At 48.4% G+C, this 25,274-nt stretch overlaps 1 protein-coding gene across 2 annotated transcripts in view; it reads left to right on the top strand.

The window, feature by feature from the left end:
* Nucleotides 1-273: 273 nt before the first annotated feature.
* Nucleotides 274-25,274, top strand: part of LOC137425086 (testican-2) — a 104,912-nt gene continuing 79,911 nt past the window's right edge. Inside the window, exons 1-3 of one of the 2 annotated variants that reach the window (XM_068113118.2) lie at nt 274-315; nt 22,210-22,312; nt 23,264-23,390. In XM_068113118.2, the coding sequence (XP_067969219.1) occupies nt 297-315; nt 22,210-22,312; nt 23,264-23,390 (249 nt within the window). In that variant the 5' untranslated portion in view covers nt 274-296. The remainder of the gene's footprint in view (nt 316-22,209; nt 22,313-23,263; nt 23,391-25,274) is intronic. The other variant, XM_068113119.2, reaches the window with a different exon arrangement.

The raw sequence follows: 25,274 nt of genomic DNA on the forward strand, positions 1-25,274 counted from the left end.
AGGTTTCAGTCGATGGGGCAGTGGGAATGCAAAATGGAACATGATAATTTAATGGATCTTCGGAGGAGGCCTGTCTGAAGGAAAAAAAGTGGAGTGAATTATAATATAAATGAGTGTCTGTGCAAAATTTATCTCGATCTTAACATTACAAAAAGCTTCTTCTTGTAATATTTGCAATATTACAAGGACCTTTGTTCTAATCACAACTGGTAAAGTTGGAGGGCGATCTCGTATGTGCTGTTTGACTTGCTTGTCCGTCATCTTTTCAGCAAGATGATTCGTACAGAAACTGGGAAATGAAGGCATCAAATGGAGGTGGGTTTGAAAAAGACATACTTTGTTTGAGAAGTTGTGGTTAAGTTTCGATAAATCCAACGTTCTAGTTCCGAGTCTTAATGTGAACGCGGAGGTCCAGTGTGGTTTTTGTGTAATACTGCGGACATGGAGTTAGGGAGATTCCACAATGCTGTGAATCCAATGACATTCATGGTCACAAATGAAAAACAATTTTCCTACTTGGTTGTTGTTTTCGTATGCAGCCTGTGGCTGCTGGTTGCGTCATTTCTCTGGAAGTGCGTTTGTGCCGCTGATGCAGTGCCCCCAATTACCAGTGAGCCTGGTACTCAATTTGCCGACCTCGGATGGATGACAGGTTGAGTCAACCCCCCTGGTGTTAATTCAATGATCGACCGGGATTACAAACTCAGGATCCTAGGACCCCAAGCCAGCACCCTAACCGTTAAGCCAACACCAGGCTTCTCTGACTTGGTGGGAACACTGCTTCATCGAGTAAATCATATGAGATAACATTATCTTACTTCAAGCATTTTCTATGTAAAATATATTAAGTGAGGCAAAATTAGTCTAAGTACAGTGTCCTTGAATGCATAATGATATGGTTGGTGGATAAACCAATTGGACATCAATTAAAGATGGAAATATATTCAAATATTGAAGATTAAAATAATTTGTGCAACATGAAACTTGGGACAATCGGCTGAAATGTTGTTATTACCCTCGTCAGAGGAGAAGTTAATGCATTTGTGTCCGTTTTTGTCCCCCGTCGCACAGCAGAGCGAAAGGGGGACTATGGTTTTCCCCTCCGTCCGTCTGTCCGTCCGTCTGTCCGCCCGTCCGTGCGTGCGGGCGTGTGTGTGCGGGCGTGTGTGCGTGCGTGCGGGCGTGCGTGCGTGCGTGTGTAAGCGAAGGACCGCATTCGAATTTGGTGTGTGGGTGCAACCCACGTCAAAATCCAAGATGGCCGCCGCCATGTATGTCTGATGCCATGTATGTCGGAACCTTGTTCTGTCTGTTTGTCCGCACAGACCGTAAATATGTGTATTCATTACATTGGACCCTTTATAACCTTAAGATCCTGAAGACACCAAAGACCATTTCGAACCTTAAGAGACCCCAAAGTCACTTTAGATCCCCAATACCCTTTAAGATACCGAAGACCCTTGAAGACCTTTTCGACACCGAAGAGCATTAAGACCCCAAAGACCCTTTAGACCCCAAATAACCTTTAAGATCCCTAACACCCTTTAAGACCCCGAAGAACCCTCAGACAACTTAGACTCCTAATATCCTTTCGATCCCGAAGGCCCTTTAAGACCCCTTACACCCTTTAAGACCCCTTACACCCTTTAGAACCTTAAGACCCCTAAGACACTGTAAACCCTATAGACCCTAAGACTATTTGCATCATTACAATTGTCACGGTATAAAAGGGCACGTGATTCTATTGACATCCATCAATGTTTATATTGATTCCCATTGAATGCACATTACAATCATTTTCTAATTTTCTTTGTCTTGGGCTCATTGATGAGCTTATGGTATGATTTGCAAAACAAGGACATCAGCATGACGTGTGTGAATTTCCACTTGAACTTACACAGGCATTAGTTGGCAATGGATAAGTCAACACAGTATTTGGGATTTTGTGTAGGTAATCACAGCATCATGAATGATGTGCTCAGTGCCCAGATTGGAGGCCAAACAAACCAAGCCATTCAGCAGATCCATTCAAAACTTTCCAATTCACTGTACTGCATTGCTAATTAGTTATATGGAAAGTAGCTTCTCACCGAATGTTTATGACTGCACAGATTTGTCCCAAATTCAGTATCGAAGAGCCTATTGTCACTAGGATGAACACCGACTGTATAAAAATGTGTTCGATCAACAAAGAGGCTCTTTGGAGAATTGCCAACTGTCCATCTGAGTATTTTTCTCAGACATGTTTTAGCAGCATTGCTCAGATATCAAAACTGAGTTGGTCGCTTTGGCAACCACCAAACTGCTTGGCAGTCTGTGTTACTTTTTAGTGCCCCTTGTTTAGTGGATTCAAGCTGCGTATGATGTACAAGGAGAACAAGAAAAAGAGCAATCAGAGATTGCAAACCCTCGCCAGGATGTATTTTCAATGGTTTTTAAGGCTTTTGTGTTGAAATAAATATGGCGGCCGAACCACGTGACCGATGACGTCATCATTTTTTTTTTCTAAACTAATTTATTCCTAGATTATGCTCAAGAAATTTCATCTTGATCGGATGTTTTGTACTTGTCGAATTATGACGTCATAATGGAGGCACCTATGACATCATCATTAACATATTTTATTCCCCATGGAGAGTTCTTTACAATGAGCCATGTCTGCATTTTTTGTATTCAGCGCTTTCGGAGCACGGAGGTATTTATAACTCCGTGTTTCGGAGATATAGAGGTGCAACGTTTTCATTTTTTCCAAGATGGCGGCCGAACCACGTGACCGATGACGTCATCATTATTTTTGCAATCACGTGACCGATGACGTCATCACGTCTCCTTTCAGATTTGCATCCCCATATGTTTTTTGCAAATGACAACTTTAGGACATTCACAGGATGAAAGATAATGGAGATTGAAACTTATTATCTATTATAGAATACTGAGTCGTTGAGCAAATTGTTTACATGCTTAGCAATTGACTTCATGTCCCAAGTTTGGACAATACATGACCCACGTTATGGTCCTTGACAAATTTATATCCATTTGTTGCTCTCCCTTTTTTCTTCAGACAATCCTGTATGTCTGCCATTACTTTCCACGTCCAACTGACATCTCTGCTATGCTTAAATGATTTCATGTGACAAAATATCGCATAAAAAAACTAAAACTGAACCCTTTTAGTGAGAAACTTTTCATTTCACATGTTTATTATGTGTGCGGGCCATCTAACTCTGTAGTCTATCCTGGCGAAAAATGAAAAAAGAGATTATACACCGCCTCAAATACAAACTCGCAATAATCCACGTCCGGCCGAACTCTCTCCCATGCTTGGTTGATGTCACGTGACAAAATAAGACGTTTAAAAAAACTGAACCTTTTTAGTGACAAACTTTTCATTTCACATGTTTATTGTGTGTGCACAATATAACTCTATAGTCCAGCTCGGCAAGAATGAAAGTGTTTATACACCTCCTCAAATCCAAACTCGCAATAATCCATGTCCAACCGACCTCTCTCCGATGCTTGCAGGATTTCACATGAAAACGTAAGATGTATTTTAAAAAAATTAACCTTTTAAGTGACAAATCGTTTTACTTTCTCGTTTTCGCTAATTTCTCGAAATCAAATCGTTTTAAAATGTTTATTGTTATTTACGGGTCATCTAACTCCAATGAGAATGAAGAAGGAAAATAAAATGAAAAAGGATGTATACTTCCCCTGTGATACTTCATTCCTCTTTTACCAAAGCATTACTTTTGCATAATTCTCAGGGAATATTTTTTAGTTTGTACATTTTGTGCCTTTTTAGTGACAAATAGTTTTCATTTCATATGTTTATTGTGTGTGTGGGCCATGGAACTCTGTAGTCCGTCCTGGCGAGAATGGATACACCGCCTCAAATCCAAACTCGCAATAAAACCTCTGACCATTATTACCCTGTGATACATCATTCTGAAGGAGCTGCGCTCCAACGCGAGTCGAAAGAATTGACGCGACCAAAGACGGAATTCGTCCGAGTTGCTTTATTGAAACAAAACAGCTCAGGTATTCTCACAAGCCCGTTTATCGGGCAGCAATATATATACACATTTATGCCGGGGCGTTTTCCCGGGAAAACCGAGACCGGGCATGCCCGGGTGTCAAGGGCGAGTCCTGGCAAGTCGAGGCTGGGCGTGCCCGAGCGCTCTGGGCGAGCCCTGGAAACTGGAAAGGCGAGAGCGGGTATGCCCGGACGCTCTGGGCGAGCCCGGGAAAGGCGAGTCTGGACATGCCCGGGCGTCCTGGACGCGGCCTGGCAAGTCGAGGCTGGGCGTGCCCGGGCGCTCTGGGCGAGCTCTGGAAAGGCGAGAGCGGGCATGCCCGGGAAAGACGAGACCGGGCGTGCCCGGGAGGTTCGGGCGTGCCCGGGAACAGCGAGTCCGGGCATGCCCAGGAGAGGCGCGTCTGGGCCCGTCCGGACGAGCCCGGCATGGCGATCGCGCCCTTGCCGCGTCCTGGCAGGTGCAAGGCGATTGTGTACATTCAGCGGGAACCGCTACACACGCCCCTCCAGAATCGACCTGCACCGGCAGGGTCAATTTAAGGGGGGTCCGGATGACCCGGCCGAAACGACCCCTGGAGGGTCGTGGGGGGGGGGGGGTCCGATCTGGTGGTGGGTGGTCGAGCGGGGGGAACTGTGGACGGGGGGCGGCCTCGCCGCGGAGGAAGGGCCAACCGTGGTGGTCGGTCGACGTCCACGTGCGCCGGTTTGAGGCGGTCCACAGAGATCCGGTCCGACCGGCCGCCGACGTCGACGACGAAGGACTTGTCGCCCCGTCGCAGGACCCGGAAGGGCCCGTCGTACGGCGGCCAGAGTGGCCCCCGGTGCGCGTCATGACGCACAAAGACGTACTCCGCTGTGCGAAGCGCCGGGGGGACGTAGGACTGGGGGCCACTGTGGCGGGACGTTGGCACGGGGGCAAATCGTCTGGCGGCCTCCTGGAGGTCCGAGCGCTGGTGTGTGGCGGACCAGGGACTGGAAGCGTCGGGCACGAACTTGCCCGGGACGCGGAGCGGCTGGCCATAGACGAGCTCGGCGGCGGACGCCCGGAGGTCCTCCTTGGGGGCCGTGCGGAGGCCCAAAAGGACCCACGGCAGCCGGTCGGTCCAACCGTCGTCCTGAAGGCCGGCCATGAGTGCGGCCTTCATGGAGCGGTGAAACCGCTCGCACAACCCATTGGATTGGGGGTGGTAGGCCGTGGTGCGGTGCAGCGTGACCCCCAACGAGCGGGCGACCGCGCACCAAAGTTCGGACGTGAACTGTGGGCCGCGGTCGGACGAGATGTCCGCCGGTGCGCCGAAGCGCGTGACCCAGGTGGCGATGAACGCCTGCGCCACGTCGGCGGTGGTGGTGGAGGTGAGCGGCACGGCCTCCGGCCACCTGGTGGTCCTGTCCACCATGGTGAGCAGGTGGGTGAACCCCCGCGATGGGGGCAGGGGACCCACCAGGTCCACGTGGACGTGGTCGAAATGCCGTGCAGGCACGGTGAAAGGTGCTAGCGGGGCCTGGGTGTGGCGGTGGACCTTGGCCCGCTGGCAGGCCGTGCAGGCGTTGGCCCAGTCGCGGACGTTCCGTCGAAGGCCGTGCCAGACGAAACGCGCTGACACCAGCTTCTGAGAAGCTTTCCGGCCCGGGTGAGAAAGGCCGTGGATGGAGGCGAAGATGCGGCGCTGCCAGGAAACGGGCATGATGGGGCGAGGCTGGCCCTGGGAGACGTCGCAGAGCAGGACGGTGCCCGCGAAGGGGATGTCGGCCAGGCGGAGGCCCGTGTCCGCCGCCCGGAGGGCCTGCACCGAGGTGTCGGTGGTCTGGTCGGCCGCCATGAGCGCGAAGTCCACGCCGAGGTGGACCGCGTTCGCGCTGGCCCGAGAAAGACAGTCGGCCACGGCGTTGTCTTTGCCGGATGTCCGTGGTGAATTCCGACACGGCGGAGAGGTGGCGCTGCTGGCGGGCCGACCACCGCTCCGTGACTTTGGCCATTGCGTAGACCAACGGCTTGTGGTCGACGAAAGCCTTGAACGGGCGGCCCTCCAGGAGGTGTCGGAAATGGCGAACGGCCAGGAATAGACCGAGCAGCTCGCGGTCGAACGTGCTGTATTTTAACTCGTTCGGCCGGAGTTGCCGGCTGAAAAAAGCGAGTGGCTGCCAAACCCCGTCCACCCATTGTTCATGGACGGCGCCCACCGCGTAGTCGGAGGCGTCCGTAGTGAGGGCGATAGGCGCATTGAACACCGGGTGAGCCAGCAGCATTGCGTCGGTGAGGGCCCGTTTTGCGCTCGCGAAGGCCGCGTCCATGGCCGCGGACCAAACAATGTCATGCTTGGCCGGAGGGCCTCGTAAAGGGGCCGCATGAGCTGAGCAGCGCGGGGCGCGAATCGGTGATAAAAATTCACCATGCCGAGGAACTCTTGTAGGGCCTTGATGGAACGGGGACGCGGGAACGTGGTGATGGCCTCGACCTTGGTCGGCAGCGGCACGGCCCCGGTCTTGGTGATGCGGTGGCCCAAAAAGTCAACGGTCGTCGTGCCGAAGTGGCATTTGGCCGGGTTGACAATTAAGCCGTGCTCGCTGAGGCGACCGAACAGTGTTCGGAGGTGGAGGAGGTGCTCGGCACGGGACGTGCTGGCGACGAGGATGTCGTCCAGATAGACGAAAAGAAATGGCAGGTCGCGCAGCACGCCGTCCATTAAGCGCTGGAACGGCTGGGCCGCGTTCTTGAGGCCAAATGGCATCCTCAAAAATTCGAATAGGCCGAACGGCGTGATGACGGCCGTCTTCGGGACGTCGGCCGCCCGGACAGGTACCTGGTGGTATCCCCGTATCAGGTCAATTTTGGAAAATATCACCCGTCCCGCCAAACGGGCGGAAAAGTCCTGGATGTGCGGGATCGGGTACCTGTCGGGGGTGGTAGCGTCGTTGAGGCGGCGGTAGTCGCCACACGGGCACCATCCGCCCCCCGGCTTTGGCATGATGTGCAGTGGTGAGGCCCACGCGCTATTGGAGCGCCGCACGATGCCGAGGTGCTTCAACGCGTCGAACTCGGCCTTTGCCACGGCGAGCTTGGCCGGGTCGAGGCGGCGGGCCCTGGCGTAGACCGGCAGGCCCGTAGTGGGTATGTGGTGCTCGATCCCATGCCGCACTGCGACGGCCGAAAACGTCGGCCGCGTGAGGGCCGGGAATTCCGCGAGCAGGCGAGCGAACTCGTTCGCCGTCGGGAGGGTGCACGCCAGTTCGGTCGGCGCGGAGCTGCTCATCGTGCACGCCAGGGAGCTGAAGGTCTCGGCGTTGACAAGGCGACGTCGTTTGACGTCGACCAGCAGCCCGTGCGCGCAGAGGAAGTCGGCACCCAGCAAAGCCATGGGGACGCAGGCGGTCACAAAGGTCCACTGAAAGCGCTGGCTGCCGAAGCAGAGGGTGACGTCGCGCGGGCCGAAAGTGCGTATGGCCGAGCCATTATCAGCGACCAAAGAGGGGCCACAAACGGCGTCCCGCCTGTCCTGCTCGGAGGCGGGTATGACGCTCAGTTGGGCGCCGGTGTCACAAAGGAAACGCCGCCCGGACGCTTTGTCCCGAATAAAAAGCAAGTTGCCCGAGTGGCCGGCGCTCATGGCTGGGAATGAACGCCGGCCCGGCCGTTTCCCGACTTGCCGAAAGTGCACGGGGGTCGGCACGTCCGAGCCTTGTGTCCGAACCTGGCGTGGTAATAACACCATGCCTGGTCAGGTGGAGGCCCCGGCCGTCGTGTCGGAAGCGGTCGGCGCGGCGTGGCGGCCGCCAGTTGCACCGGCAGTTCGGCCTCCAACTGCGCAGGGCGCTCGGGCGTCGTGGGCGTCGCCTCGGATGGCGGCAGGCTCCAGGTAGCCGCGCCAATGTGTTGGCCCGCCGAGGAGATCTTATCGGCTTCCCTGGCGAGGGCGCCGGGATCGGTGATCGACGTGCCAGCCAGGGCGAGGCGTGAGGCAGCTGGCGAAGGAACAGCTCGCGGAACAGAAAATCCGGAGAGTGCTCACTGAGCAACGAGAGCATATAGTCCATGCACTCGGACGGGCGCGTGTCGCCGAGCTCGGGCAGGTCGAGCAGGCGCCGTGCGCGTGCCGCCGGTGTGAGGGCGAAAGCGTCGAGGAGGAGCGTCTTCAGCGCGTCATACTTGTCAGCAGCCGGCGGGTGCTCGAGGAGGCTCAGGGCGCGGGCCGCGGTGGCGGAACCGAGCGCTGCCACGACGTGGTGGAAGCGGGTGTCGTCCGCGGTGATGCCTCGCAGGGTGAACTGGGAGTCCGCCTGGGCGAACCAAACAGCCGCGTGAGCCTCCCAGAAGGTAGGCAGTTTAAGAGTCACTGCCGTGTCCATGTCGGTAGGTCACCAGTGAAGGTCACCAGTGTCGGTAGGTCACCACTCCAACGCGAGTCGAAAGAATTGACGCGACCAAAGACGGAATTCGTCCGAGTTGCTTTATTGAAACAAAACAGCTCAGGTATTCTCACAAGCCCGTTTATCGGGCAGCAATATATATACACATTTATGCCGGGGCGTTTGCCCGGGAAAACCGAGACCGGGCATGCCCGGGCGTCCTGGACGCGGCCTGGCAAGTCGAGTCTGGGCGTGCCCGAGCGCTCTGGCCGAGCCCTGGAAAGGCGAGAGCGGGCATGCCCGGACGCTCTGGGCGAGCCCTGGAAAGGCGAGTCTGGACATGCCCGGGCGTCCTGGACGCGGCCTGGCAAGTCGAGGCTGGGCGTGCCCGGGCGCTCTGGGCGAGCCCTGGAAAGGCGAGAGCGGGAATGCCCGGGAAAGACGAGACCAGGCGTGCCCGGGAGGTTCGGGCGTGCCCGGGAACAGCGAGTCCGGGCATGCCCAGGAGAGGCGCGTCTGGGCCCGTCCGGACGAGCCCGGCATGGCGATCGCGCCCTGGCCGTGTCCTGGCAGGTGCAAGGCGATTGTGTACATTCAGCGGGAACCGCTACAATTCCCTCTTTTACCACAGCATTACCTTTAGATACCTTTAGAGCGAGTATTGTTTTTATAGTTTGTACTTTTTGTGACATGTTTTGTATGCTCACTTTTTCCCTTTAACATATGTTTTTAGATGGCGATTTTTCCATGGATATCACAAGTCTGATATATAATATAATGCAGTTGCATTTAATGGAAATATCATAAATCTTTTGAACACCTTTCATTTCAGAAACATTTTTTTACAGCAACTGTAAAACTTTTTTTTCATACAAAGTTAGTTTTAATTTTAAGTTGGTACATCACCAATAAACTAGATATCCGTGATCACAAAGCGATCGCCAAGGAAAACCCTCTCCGATGGCCATATTATTTTCAGACGGCCATATGACGTTGATGTTCAACATTTATGGACAGTGTGTAAATAAAGAAAATGTGTATTCCTCTACAATCCATCTATAAAATCCAACATCATGAACGTCGGAGGAAAATTATTCAAGTTATGATCAAAAAGATGTTTTTTTTGTTAATTATGTCACAATCCAAAAACATTAGGTCAAGGACTTATCAAATATCAGGTGCACAACTTCAACGGCGGTACACTATTATGATACAAGAACATCTTGGAAGGCCAAGCGGTCTCTGAGATGACATATTGGCAAAATTGAGCGATGACAAAAAAACGCGTTGCCTTTTTCAGATCACCACTTGACCTTGACCAGCAACCCAGAGGGGTATGATATACAACAGGACTAAATGTGCCTCTCTCTAAGGTATCGAGAGCTGGGCAATTTTGTTCCGATCAGACAAACCTTATTCGAGTTATGGTGAACTAGAGTAATGCGATTGTGTCGCAAATATGCCGCTGCATAGTCCCACAATTGATAGATGCCCTCGTTCACTGTCCTAAAAATAAACAAGTTTGATATAAATCCCTTAAGCTGTTTTCAAGTATCACATTTTCACGAGCAATGACAGGTTTCACATCGATCGGTGAAGCAGTTTCAGAGAAGGGATTTTAAAAAATAAACATTTTTTGCTGGTAGACCACTTCACCTATGATGTCACCATTATCATGCTTTGGTTCCACATTGGGAGTACTTGACAATGTTTCAAGTTTTAAAATTTTCCATTCAGCGGTTTCCGAGAAATATTTTTTCAATTATTTGCTTTTAATCCAAGATGGCTGCCATACCACTTGACGTATGATGTCACAATTATCATAAAAACATTCTGCATGGGTGTCACTCCTACCCTGAAAGTTTCATCTCAATCGGACATATGGTTGCTGAGAAAAAGGAGGTTTAGCCCGGACGGACGGACAGACGGATGGACAACCGGAAAACATAATGCCTCCTGCGACTTTGTCGGTGGAGGCATAAAAATGTGAAAATGTCTCTAATTCGGTTATAATAATAATAATAATAATGCATTTATTTTATATAGCGCTTTTCAGGAAGCCCAAAGACGCTTTGACAGAGTGCAAAACATAACGCATAGCAAAACATAAAGACAATTGCAAAAAAAGAAGAATCAATAGGGAAATATTCAAAGCACAAAGGAGGGAGAAGGAGAGGAGATAGTCAGGGGTTAGATGCTGTGGGTTAAATGTTGAATGCAGTGTTGAACAGGTGGGTCTTGAGTGATGTTTTGAATGTGGTGAGTGAGGAGGAGTCTCTGATGGTGTGAGGTAGCGAGTTCCAGAGGGTGGGAGCAGCGATGGAGAAGGCCCTGTCCCCCCAGGATCTAAATTTGGTCCGGATGGGGGGGGTCAGGAGGTTGGTACCAGCAGAGCGGAGGTTGCGGGTGGGAGTGTGTCTGGAGAGGAGGTCAGCCAGGTAGGATGGGGCCAGGTTATGGAGGGCTTTGTAGGTCAAGAGGAGGATTTTGTACTGGATTCTCTGGGAGATGGGGAGCCAGTGAAGCTTGTAAAGGACGGGGGTGATGTGGTCACGGGTCCGGGAATGGGTGAGTAGACGGGCAGCGGAGTTCTGAATGTATTGGAGTTTATTGGTGATTGTTGAGGGTGAACCATAAAGGAGGCTATTGCAGTAGTCCAGACGGGAAGTGATGAAGGCGTGGATGAGGGTTTCTGCAGCCACAGAGGAGAGGGATGGACGGAGACGGGCGATGTTTTTCAGGTGGAAGAAGGCTGTCTTTGTGATCTGTTTAGTGTATTTGTCGAAGGAGAGGGTTTGGTCAAAGATGATGCCAAGATTCCGGATGTGAGGGGAGGTGGACACTGGGAAACCGTCGATGTTGAGGGCAAAGTTATGGGTGGACTTGGTGAGCGTTTTTGGGCCAATGATGATTATTTCAGATTTATCACAGTTAAGTTTGAGGAAGTTGATTTGAAGCCAGGATTTTATTTCAGTGATGCAGTTTGTCAGGATAGAGTGGGTGGCGGTGGAGATGGACTTGGTGGAGATGAAAAGCTGGATGTCATCGGCGAAGCAGTGGAATTGGAGACCATGACGGCGGATTAAGTGACCGAGGGGGGACAGGTAAAGGATAAAGAGGAGGGGGCCAAGAACTGAACCTTGGGGGACACCTTGGGGGAGGGGAGCAGTGGGGGATTTGCAGTTATTGATGGAGATGAACTGACGTCTGTCAGAGAGGTATGATTTAATCCAAGAGAGGGCAGTGCCGGTAATGTTAAAGGTGGTTTCAAGTCGGGTGAGGAGGATGGTGTGATCGATGGTGTCAAAGGCAGCGCTGAGGTCGAGGAGGATGAGAATGTTGAGGTTGCCAGCATCAGAGGAGAGGAGAAGGTCGTTGGTGATTTTGAGGAGAGCAGTTTCAGTACTGTGGTTGGACCGGAATCCGGATTGGAATGTTTCATACAGGTTATTGGCAGAGAGGTGATGCTTGAGTTGAGTGGCTACAGCGCGTTCCAAAACCTTTGACAGAAAGGGTAGGTTGGAGATGGGTCTGAAGTTATTTAGGGTGTCAGGGTTTAGTCCAGGTTTTTTCAGAATGGGGGTAACAGCTAAGTTATGACATCTAAGCCAGTTATGACATTTGAAATTAGGTCAAGGCAAAACAAATGATGTTAACCCTGCATACTTTATAGTCCCATTATTGTTGCAAAATTTCATTCTGAAAGTCCCAGCCGGCTCCACGATTCAGGTTGGACATTGATAGAAAAAGGAAGAAAGAAAAAAAAACCTCTGAGCTACCATTAATATTTGGGGCACTAATTGTAGAAACAAACCCTTAAACAGGTATAAGCCTCCCCCTATCCAACAGGTGGAGGCTTAAATAATATTTAATGTTATTGAAAAAGTACTGTATAATGAATTTGTGTTCTTGTTTTTATTATTTTTGAGGGTTAAACCCAGGGTTTGATTAAGATGGTGATGAGAGCACAAAATGGTGTTTCCATGCTGGGTAGGTGGTGTACTGATATAAAAAATGGGTATCGAGTGGGATGGAGCTGGCAGATGGCCTGGAGGTATGCACACTCACCTCTAAGCCATCTAGCCTGGGTTTGAATCTCGAAGGTGTTTCACAGGCAGGTTTCATCAATGTGTGTGCGGTGCCGTCCCTTGGATAGACGTTAAACTGGGCGTACAATCTGCTTACATTAGATGGTTGGCGTTAAAGATCCCACGTTGTCCTTCGTGAAGAGTCGGTAAGGTATCGCTGGCACCATTAACAAATTCCAAATTCTTGACCCAACTACTACTGGGAAGGCAATGGCAAACCACCCAATATACCCCTTGACAAGAAAGTGCTTCAGCAGCATCGATGCTCCATGACAAATACTGTATGTACACCGGAATTGAAATTGAGTGGGATGTGGGAGGTGGGGGAGAAAAATGCGTTGCAGCACCAGAGTAGAGATGTGAAAATGTCGTCTTGTTAAAAGCAATCTCAGGATCACTTCGGACCACTTAGGAGTGATATCCAATGAACACCATCACATCTTTCCTCACTGCAAGCAGATTTTAGAGAATGCAAGTGCTTTGTTTAATAGTGACAGTTAAAACACATTGTTCATTATGCTTCTGTTATGCATTAGCTTTGTTTAACAATAATTACACGTGCGTGTGCAGTTTCATATTATTTACCCACTTTTCTCACTGACTCCAGCATCGTCGCATGAAACAAAATTAATATCCCAGTGTAAGCAAATTGCAAACATTATTTTTAATTAATATTCCATGAAATCTGTGTAAATCCTCAATGCTTCCGTTTTGTTGCCATCAATATAATGACCAAACAATGGATTTAATCCCTCATCAGCTGAACACAGCACCAGCACACGATTTTCTAATCTTCAAAAATACTGAGATTATTTTTGTTCAAAATCTGAATGCAGATGAGACAACCAGATTTACATTCCCATTGTAAGGTGTGTTTCTCGATGCTGTTCTCTCTCTCTCTCTCTCTCTCTCTGCTGTCACTACATCAGGATGCCAGTTTTTAATTGCCATGTGTGACCGCATCAGGGATGGAACCCAGACTAGATAGCTCATTGACAAGTACATTATAAACTGAGACATCCTACCGCTAAGGCCTTTATCGCCCGACCTGCATGCAAAACGAAGCAAATCTTGTTATGGGTCTTAAGTGTGAATATTTCATCGGCATTAGTTCAACTCAAACCAAACTGCCCCCTCAATGTCCCCACTGAACCCAAAAATAATTTTAATGGCTATAGTATTAAAACTAGACGGTATTCATAGAATACTTACCCCACACAATCTTGAGAAGGACTTGGTGCGAGCCAACTCTACTAGGTTTTTAAGGGTTTTTTTCTCTGGTCCAATATGGCTCAGGCCACATGAACTATGACGTCATAAATTTACATTCTCCAATATAACTGTTGAGTAGATCAGGCTCAATAAATTTCAAACGTATTGGGCTGAGTTGTACTTGTCGAATTATGACGTCATAATTAAGGCAACAATGCCGTCATCATTAACAACACTTATTCCCCATGCTGATTTCTTCACAATGAGCCAGGTTTCAATTTTTTCCATGGAGCGGTTTTGGAGATCGAGGTCCAGAGTTTTTCGTTTTTTCCAAGATGGCGCCCGTACCACGTGTCATATGACGTCATAAATATCACTTGGAAAATTTTGCATTAGTACACATAAAATGGTCTAAATTTCGTGTTAATCGGACACACTGTTGCCGAGAAAATGAATTTTTAAAATGCAGATACGTACGAATGTACACGCCCGATTGCTTAACCCCGCCTTTGGCTTCGTGTGTGCGGGGTAAGAACTTGTCCCCCTATACATTGTGAAGGGTGATGTCTCGCCTTCCCTTGCCCTCAATATTCCATTTCTCCATCATCTTCCAACTACCCATCTCTCTCCACCTCCCACCCTACACCACCACCAACACATGACACACAGGTAATAGAGCATTGATGGGAATATTAAGAGTACTGTGTAGGAACTTAGCACAGGTCCCGACCCAGCTATAAACTACCATCCTCCTAAACTCCCGTCTCACTCCTCCCCTTCAAAACTCCCCCCCAACTCCTCCCATTCAAATCTCCCCCCATACCATTCCTCTCAAATTCTCCCTCCTCCCCCCTCCTCAAAGTTGCCTCCTCCCCACCTCGTCTCCCTTCTATCTCATGCCTCCACCCCCCCCCAACCTTCTACTGTCCCATGCCCCCCCTCAAACAACCCCTCACTCTGCCTCATCCCTTCACCACCAAACCTTTCATCCTCCTCATCCTTCCCTTTTTTGGAACTCTTCTGTAATCTCTGACACACTATCAACTGCTCTCCCTACCTCCCCCTCTCATCCTTCATCTTACCCTACTCCTCCCCTCCCCTGTCCTGTACCCGATGCTCCCCCTCTCTCTTCTTTAATGGTATGGACCTCAAACATCCGGGGCCTTCGCTCAAACCTGACTGATCTCTCCATACAGGTTGCTTCTGACAATCCAGACTTGATCTGCTTAACAGAGACTTTCCTCCTTCAAGATGTCTCTGATTCCTCAATATCTCTTCCTGGTTACTCCCTCTTCCGGTATGATAGACCTGAGCCTCGTCCTGGTGGTGGGGTGGCTATCTTTATCAAAAACTCTCTTCCTCATTCTCCTTGCACTGCCCTCTCTCCTCCTCACCCCCAGGAGTACCTCTGGCTACGGCTTCCTCTCCGCTCCCACCTTTTGTTCATATGTGTTCTGTACCGTCCCCCAAACAGTGATGACTCAATTTACATTTCACTCTCTGACAACATGGACCAACTTCTATCCACTCATCCCAACTCTCTCTTCCTCATATGTGGTGACTTCAACTGTCATCATGCCACCTGGTTGGGTGTGGGTTCCTCTCTCACCAGTCATGGAACCTCAGCAAAGGACTTCTGTGACTCACTGGGATTGACACAATCTGTCAATTTCCCGACCCGGATCTCAACCAATGGAGTTTCTTCTCTTCTAGATTTGGTTATGACAAACTTCCCTGCTAATGTCTGCTGCTCTTCTTCTGCTCCAATCGGTTCTTCTGATCATGTGCTTGTCAAAGTGGACATCTCTCTGGCCATTCTCAGAGAGCCTCCTCAGCGTTGAAGAGTCTGGCATTTCACTCAGGCCGACTGGGACGGGCTTCAAGCAGCCATCAATCGTCTGGATTGGTCTCCCATCTCCACTGCCTCTGACATCAATTCTTCCTGGGAATTCTTCCAAAGCAAACTGATCTCTCTCATGCACAGATTTATCCCATCTCGTCTTCAGTTGTCTTACCCTTCCTCCCGTCCATGGTACACCGAATCTTGTGGTGAGGCAGTTGCCCTGAAACAACTTGCCTTTGCCTCTTGGAAGGCTAATCCAACTGAAGGCAATCTCAGTTCCTTCCACCAAGCTCGGAACAAGTGTGTGTCTACCCTCAGGAGTGCCAGGAAGCACTATCTCTCCTCACTCAAGCACGAACTCTCAAACCTGTCTCCTTCCTCCAAATCCTGGTGGCGTCTGGTCAAATCCGTTTCTGGTGTTTGTTCCCCCTCCATCCCCTCCCTTACCTCAAATGGCCACATAGTTGACATCGCACGTGACAAAGCCGAATGCCTCAACTCTGTGTTTGCCTCAAAATCTTTAGTCCCAAACCCATCTCTCTCTGTTCCCACCTTTCCCAGTCGAACCCAACTGCTCCTGGACTCTGTGTCCTTCTCTCCTGACAAGGTGGAGGAGTTTTTGTCTAACCTCGACTCTGATTCTGCAACTGGACCAGACGGCATCAGCCCACGGGTCCTAAAATCCTGCTCTGCCGCTCTATCTCACCCTCTCTCTGTTCTGTTCACCCTATCTTTTGCTCAAGGTCATCTGCCAGCATCCTGGAAATCAGCAAACATTACCGCTTTACACAAAAAGGTGCAAAAACAGATCCTTTTAACTACAGACCAATCAGCCTGCTCCCAATTATCAGCAAAGTCATGGAATCCATCATTGCTTCGGATATGAAATCTTTCCTCTTCTCCAATGGCTTGATCTCTGATCATCAATTTGGATTCAGACCAGGTCACTCTACTCTGGACATGCTGCTTCTCCTGTCTCAACAATGGATGGAGGTCCTCAATGCCAAACAGGAAATCAGAGCTGTCTCCCTCGACATATCACGTGCCTTCGATACGGTCTGGCACCCAGCTCTGCTCACCAAACTCTACTCCTATGGTATCCATGGAAATCTCCATGCATGGCTTGCGGACTTCCTCTCTGGTCGTAGTCAACGTGTGGCCCTGAATGGATTTCTCTCATCTCCCCTTCCTGTTCAGGCTGGAGTTCCCCAAGGCAGTGTGCTGGGCCCTGTGCTTTTTCTGGTCTTTATCAATGATCTCTCCGACTCTCTGGAAAATCCTCTCTATCTCTTTGCTGATGACTCCACTCTCTGCCGCTCCATTCCTCTTCCCTCAGATCGGCAGTCTGCAGCCTCCTCACTCTCTGAAGACCTGGACAAAATCACAGACTGGTCAAACAAGTGGAACATGTCTTTCAATCCTGACAAATCTCACACTCTTACTATGTCTCTCCGAAAAGATCGACTGGACAACCCTCCCATCTACTTTCTCAACAATCCTCTCCAAGAAGTTCTGTCGCTCAAGCTTTTGGGTCTCACTATCTGCCATGATCTTTCTTGGGAAAACCACATTTCCAAGCTGGCCTGCAAAGCCAGTCGCCGACTGGGCATCCTCCGTCGTGCGAAGTCCTTCCTTGGCACACCTGAGCTCCTCACCACGTACAAGGCTTTCATCCGCAGCTCAATGGAATACTGCTCTCCCCTCTGGGCTGGTGCTCCTGCCTCACACCTAGCTCGTCTTCACGCTGTTGAAAGCAAAGCATTCAGAATCATTGGAATCTCCCGTGATGAAGCTAACTCCAAGGGCCTCTCACTCACTCACCGCAGGCAGGTTGGTGGTCTTTCCGTCTTCTACCGACTCCTCTCCGGCCTTGCTCCCCCAGCTCTCTCTGTGCTCTGTCCCCCAAATATTCCTACAGGTCGCACAAGATCTGCCAGCAAGCCTCTGATGGTTAAACTGCCGAAATCTCGGCTCTCTGCTCACCTTCACTCCTTCATTCCTCTTTTCTCCCGCCTCTGGAACAAACTCCCACACTCCCTTCAATCCCACTCCTCCCTCCAGGTCTTTAAAACAGCTGTTCACCACCATCTCTTATCTTCCCCCATCCAAAACCTTGATCTTTTCTACCCCCACTAATTCACCCCAGATCCACCTTGTTTGTAATTCCAACTTCTTTCCTGGTAGTCCTGGCAGTGTCCATATGTTTTATGCCTCTCCCACCCCCTTTCCCATGCCTCCCCCCCAAAGCCCTCTCCCTCCCACAGATCTCTCGATGTCTCCATGTCTCTCGGTTCCTGCTCTAAAATGTTGTGTTTGTGTCCTTCCCCCTCTCTCCCCATCTTGTCTACCGCTCCCGATGTTATTTGTTCTATGTGTCGGTTTGTCGGTTATGTGTCGGTTTGTCGGTTTGTCTTTCTGTGTGATAAATGTTCGCTCTTTCACGAGCCTCGATCTTGTATCCAAAAAAAAAAAAAGAAAAAAAAAGTGAGATGTGTTGAGTGGCTTTGCTGTGCTTCATTGACTGTATAACTGTGTAAGAAAGTAACTTGTAACGATCTAAAGCTCGTAAACAATAACTTACAGCAACATTAGTGAAAAGTGAGTCATTACATTGAAAAAGAGAAGGAAAAGTATGATTGAATAGGCATTTAGGAGCTGATTAATCATGGTAGGAAGTAAGTGGAAACCACAGCGGAAATAGATGCACATTGAAAACTTTGTGATCAAAAGGTATTGAGGATGCTCCTCGTCCCGACCCAGCTATAAACTACCATCCTGGTGTTTCACAAGCATGGTGATTCATCAATGTGTGTGCCATCCCTCGGATGGATAATAAACAAACAGACTGTCCCTCTGCTGGAATTAGTTGGTGGACGTTAAATATCCCATGGTGTCCTTCGCAAAGAGTAGTTGAGTATTCGCTGGCACCGTGGCCAAATTCCAAATTTCTGCCATAACCAGCAGGGTGCACTGACTGCATCAGCAGCACTGCCGTGCTCCCAGCAACTATTAAAACCAGCAGCCACAGGCTGCACCCAAAATAGGTGAATCAGCTTCACAGTACACCTGTCACTCGGCCAATCAAAATGATTTCAGCAATGCTAGAAATGTTAAGTGCAAATTAATACTAATCCAATATGCTTTTACTTCCATCTTCAGGTCTGCTTTTGAAGTGTTAGAGTATTATTTGGCTTAAGCATAAGTCATGGTAGTGTTATCCTGATATGGGGTTGGCTTGATAGCAATTATATCCCATCTGATTATGCAGGAAACCCAGGTTCAAATTCCACATACCATATGTATTTGTCCATTGTCTTCTTATGTCCATGTAATTCAAAGAAAGTACAATAATGTCTTTGTTCTGCATGTGATCTGTACGATGTCCTGCATGACCTTTCAATCACGGACAGTAAAAGGCTTTGGCCATATTAATAAATAACCAAATAATTTGTGATGAGTGGCTGTCTTCATGGAGGAACATTAGCCACGACTATATGAGATGTTTTTCTCCGCAGAAGTCAAGATTCAATTAACAGTGACACAGAAACGGACACAGGGAAAGGTGGATTAATATGTTCCAGATGTACTACAGTAGGTGAAGGGGAGTGGAAAATCCAGAAGGAAAAGAGGTCAGCGGTTGTAGAAAATCTTACATGTAGTTAATGAAGACACAGTGAGGTGTAAATGTACATAAGTCTTAAAATCCTCCCAGATAATCATTCAGTTATTTGGCATTCTCTGGTATTTTTATCCATTTCAGCACCACGGACAGTCAGGACAGTCACAAGCGCCAAGAGCAAAGGCTTATCTTTATCTACAAGATCGGCATGATGGATCCCCATGGGTCAACGAGCGCTTTTCATTTACTTACAATTTTTCAATCCTTACCCTTTCTCTGTTTTTCCCCTTTTATTTTATTTAAATTGTTTTGTCTACTTTTCACCTCCTTTCCTCTCTCACTCTCACTCTGGCGGCTTAGGAACCCAGCGAGTGGCAGTGGCCTGACGGGCCGCCATATTGGTATGGCTTTTTGGGTTTTTTTTCTTCTTATGAGCACTTCGTTAACCATCTTTAAAAAGGGTGTTATAACACACCCAAACACCCAGTTTTCATCCCTGCAATCTGCTGGAGGTCCAGGTGTATGCATGCAAAGTTTGGGGCCGCTAGGTTTCATGGTTTTGGAGTTATGGAGGAGGCGGACGGATGGATGGACAGACAGTGCCTTTTATTATTATAGATTATTTACTAATGTATTTTCTATATATATAAATATATATTTTTTGTATTTCAATTTCTTTTATTTTTAAAGTTGCTTTCATTTATTTATCAGATATTATGTCACTTGTTATTTCCCTATTATTTTCATTTTTACCTCCACCCCCAAAAGTCTGAACAGGATATCTCAAAAAGTTATGGACAGATTTGGACGAAATGTGGTCGACAGGTTGTGTGTATGACAACGACAAATCAATTCTATTCTGGATACGAGAATTTTTAAAATTTCAAGTGATTCTTCACCATTGAGTGATAGGGCCAAATACAATATATAGCACGATATTTCAAAAAAGTTGTGGACGACTTATGACAAAACTTGGTGGGTGAGTTGGTTAGACGACAAGAACAAGCAGATTCGATTTTGGTTCATGTCCGAATCCAGATCTGGTCTATCAGTGGATACAAAACGTAAACTGTTCAGCCTGGCGGAGGTATGCTCTTTACCGAGGGCCATTCTAGTTCTTCCTGTTGCAGTCCTCTTGACTTATAACCTCTGAATCTCCCTGTAAAAATCAGTCATCTCACTCCCATGTATTCCCTGACTTCTGCCCCCGCTCTGACATTTGCACTTCAGACTCATTCCCACCCAATTTTTGTATACAAAGTCGAGGCTCATGGAAGAGCCAGAACGCAATATGGTTCAGGACTTACCAGAACAAAAGGAACAGTAGAGGGAGGGCGAAACACAAACAGCAGGGTTGAGGGACAAAATAGAGGGATAATTTGACAAATAAGGGATGTAGAGAAGAATGAGGGCTAGAGAAGGACACAGGGGTGAACAAGATGGATGAAGAAAGAGGTATGCATGGCATGGGCTGGGTTAATGGGGGTAGAATATATTGTTGCGGATTTGAGAATCCTGTGTAATTGTTGTAAATATCACCCTCTGTAAAATGTAATGATTCCTTGTAAATACCTCCGTAGTGTAAAGCTCAAAGGTCGTCCTCTTAGTTAGTCCATATACATGCACGTAGGCTACCACATACCCTTCTAAATAGTTATTTCCTTATTATGTGTATTAGTTTAAGGCTGTGTTTCCCATTAGTTGACTCTGCATTGCACCGAATTGAAATAAGATAGATCCCCTTTCAATTCCCTCAAAGCCTCTATTGCCAACTGCATTGCCGCCATCACGGCGTGGTCAGCTCGGAGAAGAAAGGCGTGTCTCCACCTCGTCATCAGAGGGAGGAGTGAACCAGCCCCGATCAACCAACCAAGGATGAGGGGTTTGGCTTGAGAGGGCGGAGAGAGAACGATCAGGCAGTTTCGCGAACGTTCCAGGGTGTGGCGATATATAACCCCCAGCGCGACGCCCCCACAAGAGTCGATTGAGGAAAGAGACGATTGGAGATAGGGACGATTTGAGGAAGGAGACGATTTGAGGAAGGAGACGATTGAGAAAGCGGATGACCAAGGAAGCCCCCACGAACCAATGAGCACGGAGTCCACCGCAGCGGAATCCACCGCAGCTTTTGACCACGGCAGCTTTGAGCGGTGACGGCAGTTGCGGCCACGAAGCATCGCTGTGCGGAGACGATTGAGGAGAGTCGGCGGCTGCTCAACTCGAGCCGGGATCACACCCACCACCGCATCCTTCCCGCCTTGTGATCCCACCTCCTCGTCCGTCCAGCCATCCACCTCCTGCCATTCATTCCTATCATCATTCCCCGTGTAAGTCTGATTGTCGTCCGTCCTTTATGTTGTCTGGGGTATGAGTTAAGCCTGTTTAGATAAGTTAATATTTGCACTGTGTCTTACTCCTTCTGTCTTTATTTTCGTATCTTTCCATCTCCCTTGGTTTCTTTGATTGTGTACATAATAGTTAGTAATAAATCCTGTTCTTCCTACCTTGCCTTCTTTCCTTCACATCCGTTCGTCCTTGTCTTTTCCATCATTGAATACCTGTGGCACGATTTGGCCAACACATAGGAATCGGGTCTAGTTCTGCTAACGGTTCGAGCCGCGGGCTGCCATCCGCTCGGCAAAATAACATCTTGTCCACGGTCTCGAACGAGGTTGCTCACCTGCCTCCCTGGAGGGAGCTGGGCAGCTTCAGGAGCGGAGACGGCCAGTGGAAATAGAAGGGGGACTAACCACCCCCCCCCCCCCTAAGGGGAGTGCCGTACTCCGTTTCCGCAACAATATTATGGTTTTGAATGGGACCTAGCAGTGGTTTAAAAATATTACTTACTTATTAATAAATTAATTTTACTAATTAATAAAATTAATTAATTACTTACTAATTACGTTATCACATTCATATGAGGCTAAGCCTTTGTGCCCCCATCTTCTCCCCCACTACACATTCTACATTGCTCACCCACGTGCCCACAGTACTACGCATTCCGATGGGGCATCTTGTGCAGTTGCCTTGCTTTTACACCCTGCCTTTTCCTTTGGTTGACCGACAGATTCCTCAGATGATCCCTGCCATTCCGTGAAGTGTGGAAGGCACAAGTCCTGCCAGAGCCAAGGCCGCAGCAAGGCCATGTGTGTCAGTCATGGAAAAAGCAGGTATTATACAAATACTACAATGAGGAACCACCATACTGAATATTATACACTGAATAGCATTTCTGAGGAGCGAGGCAAGCATGAATATCATCAAAGTGAGTCAGTAAAGTAAAGGTCATATTGTGACCTATTTAAGTGGGATTTGGGAGAGCCGTAAAAATGAGAAAAATATCATTGCGAAAAGGAATCACATTGATGGAAGGATAGAGGAAAGGAAGGATGATGGAGAAAATGTACATGAGATTCTAAAGAGCTAAGAGTAAAATTGAGGAAGGAATGGGAATGTTTTGATTATGGGTAGAGGAATGGGGGGAAAAGTGGGGGGCTCAAATTGTGCCATATTTCCAAATAGAATATGTAGATGGATACCAGGTTGGGACACAGTAGGCCTATAAACTTGCAAGGATGTGCATGAAAACCGGGAGTGTATGCTCATTGCAGTCATTCATGTTGGTGTTCACAGTCCATGTGCTCTCCCCATGATTCCGGGACCCCGAAGCCGGATCACCCAAACTGTCTTTGCTATTCACATGATAGTACACTTGTGTCCTCTGATCTCCTGATGCCCTTATCCTGTACTTCCCATCGTTTTGAGTTATCTTGCTTGGTGTTTCCATCTGAGCATATGGCTCAAGATGCTGAGATCCCAAGTTTAATTCCCATATACAGTCCAGTACAGTGTTCATTAATTATTTTATTGTCTACGAATGTCCTTGTAATTAAAGCAAAAGTGCATGAAAATCTCTTACTTTCTTTAGTCTATTATGTGATACATGTAAAAGCATTTTATATGAGCCTTGATCAATGGAAAAAGGGTGATCAGCAATGATCTCCAATATGGTCTCCAATATGATCACTCTCCAATATGGGCTTGGCATATGATGTTCCTGTCTGGGTATTGATTATATTCTGAACACATTAGATGTAATGCCTAGTAAGCATGTTTTGCAGCAGATGGTTTTCCAAGGGCATCCAGGCGCAGGAGAAGCGGCCTCAGGATTGCCCAACTTGCCCCTCTACTCCCTCTTCTCCCTCTTCTCCTGTCTGCGGCTCAGATGGTCACTCGTATACCAGTAAGGTACGATTCGACAAGTATTTTCTAAACCGTCTTTATCTTTTCCATTACAATTCTTTCCACACTTTATGATAACTTTGGGTTTGGGTTAGGAAGTCAGTAATCAATGCTTGATTGTAACTGGCCCAATACCAAACACCTACCTGGTGTATACCGCTGTGAAAGGCACCCAAGGCCACCAGCAGTGCTGTCTGGCAGACTGTGAAAGCATGGGCACTTTCCACTTCCTGGAACAATTCTACTTCCTACTCGATAATTGTTGAGTCCTGAAAAAGGCACAGTTTGCTTGGTGCTTGAACAGTTTCCATACATCCTATCAGAGAGCTTGATCCAGCAGCACCTTTGGTACCTAGGAATCTGAAGTGCGTTTAGAACTGTGAATCCTTGTTTAATACATACGTAAATGTATCTCAGGTAGCTTAATTATGTACAGGTGTATGTTTGATGGTATTCAGTATGGCAGGATAGCTCATTTGGTAGCTTACTTGTTTTTAAGCAGTCTATTTCTAGGTTTGATTCCATTGGGGTCAGAACTGAACAAAAACTTCCATTCCAGTGAATTTCCGGAAGGGGCCCCTGCATCTCAGAGCTCATGTCCTTTGAATGGGGATGTCGCAAATCTCGGTGGTCACATGGGACCCGAGGTCCAGTTGACGCGTTATTTTGACGTGCTGTCACGTGTTATTTCCAGGTCTGCTCGGGACATTTTTCTGCGTCCAATCATGTATAAGAAGCCGACTTTGTATTATTCAAACTACGAGCAACGGTACCCGCCCTATGGGCGGCGCTTCAATTGGGAAGCCCAAATGAAAAGGCAAAATATCAGAAATTGAAGGCTTTTTTAATTTTAAACGATTTATATAAACATCCATTAAATCATATCACACGCAAATCATCAAAATATAAACAGTATTTGTAGAATTTCAATAAAAGCCACATCACTTCATATCTGTAAATAATATTCCATCGTGTTTGGAAAAACTGGAAAATTGGAAACATTTGAAATTGGAAAAATTGGAAAACTGGGAAAACAATATAGCCTATTTTACTCCAGGGGGTCCCAGGATTACCCACCCAAAATTTTGTTGCGATCGGTTCAGCCGTTTTTGCGGTACCTGGGAACAGACGGACGGACAGACGGACAGACATTTGGTGAATTATAGTAAGACTAGTGGGGTCACCCGTGGGAATCCCACGGGTATGGTGTGTGACATTTGGACATCTTGATTTAGATGCTGCACATTAAATTTTACAAAATGGTTAAAATGGTGTAATGAACACAACTTATTTATTTCACATAATATGTGACCCCCTCACTCCTCTCCACCCTCACGCCTCTCCAATACCACTCCTTCTCACACTCCTCTCCAATACCTCCTCACACTCCTCTCCAATACCTCCTCACACTCCTCTCCAATACCTCCTCACACTCCTCTCCAATACCTCCTCACACTCCTCTCCAATACCTCCTCGCACTCCTCTCCAATACCTCCTCGTGCTCCTTTCCAAACCCTCCTCACACTTCTCTCCAATACCTCCTCACACTCCTCTCCAACCCCTCACACTCCTCGCCAACCCCTCACACTCCTCGCCAACCCCTCACACTCCTCGCCAACCCCTCACACTCCTCGCCAACCCCTCACACTCCTCGCCAACCCCTCACACTCCTCACCAACCCCTCACACTCCTCGCCAACCCCTTACACTCCTCGCCAACTCCTCACACTCCTCTCCAACCCCTCACACTCCTCTCCAACCCCTCACACTCCTCTCCAATCCCTCACACTCCTCTCAAATCCCTCACACTCCTCTCAAATCCCTCACACTCCTCTTCAATTCCTCATACTCCCCTCCAATCACGCCTCACTTGCCTCTCCAATCGCGCCTC

This window comes from Myxine glutinosa, chromosome 4 (genome assembly GCF_964187855.1).
Source record: "Myxine glutinosa chromosome 4, kmMyxGlut1.1, whole genome shotgun sequence".
In the NCBI taxonomy this organism is placed as follows: domain Eukaryota; kingdom Metazoa; phylum Chordata; class Myxini; order Myxiniformes; family Myxinidae; genus Myxine; species Myxine glutinosa.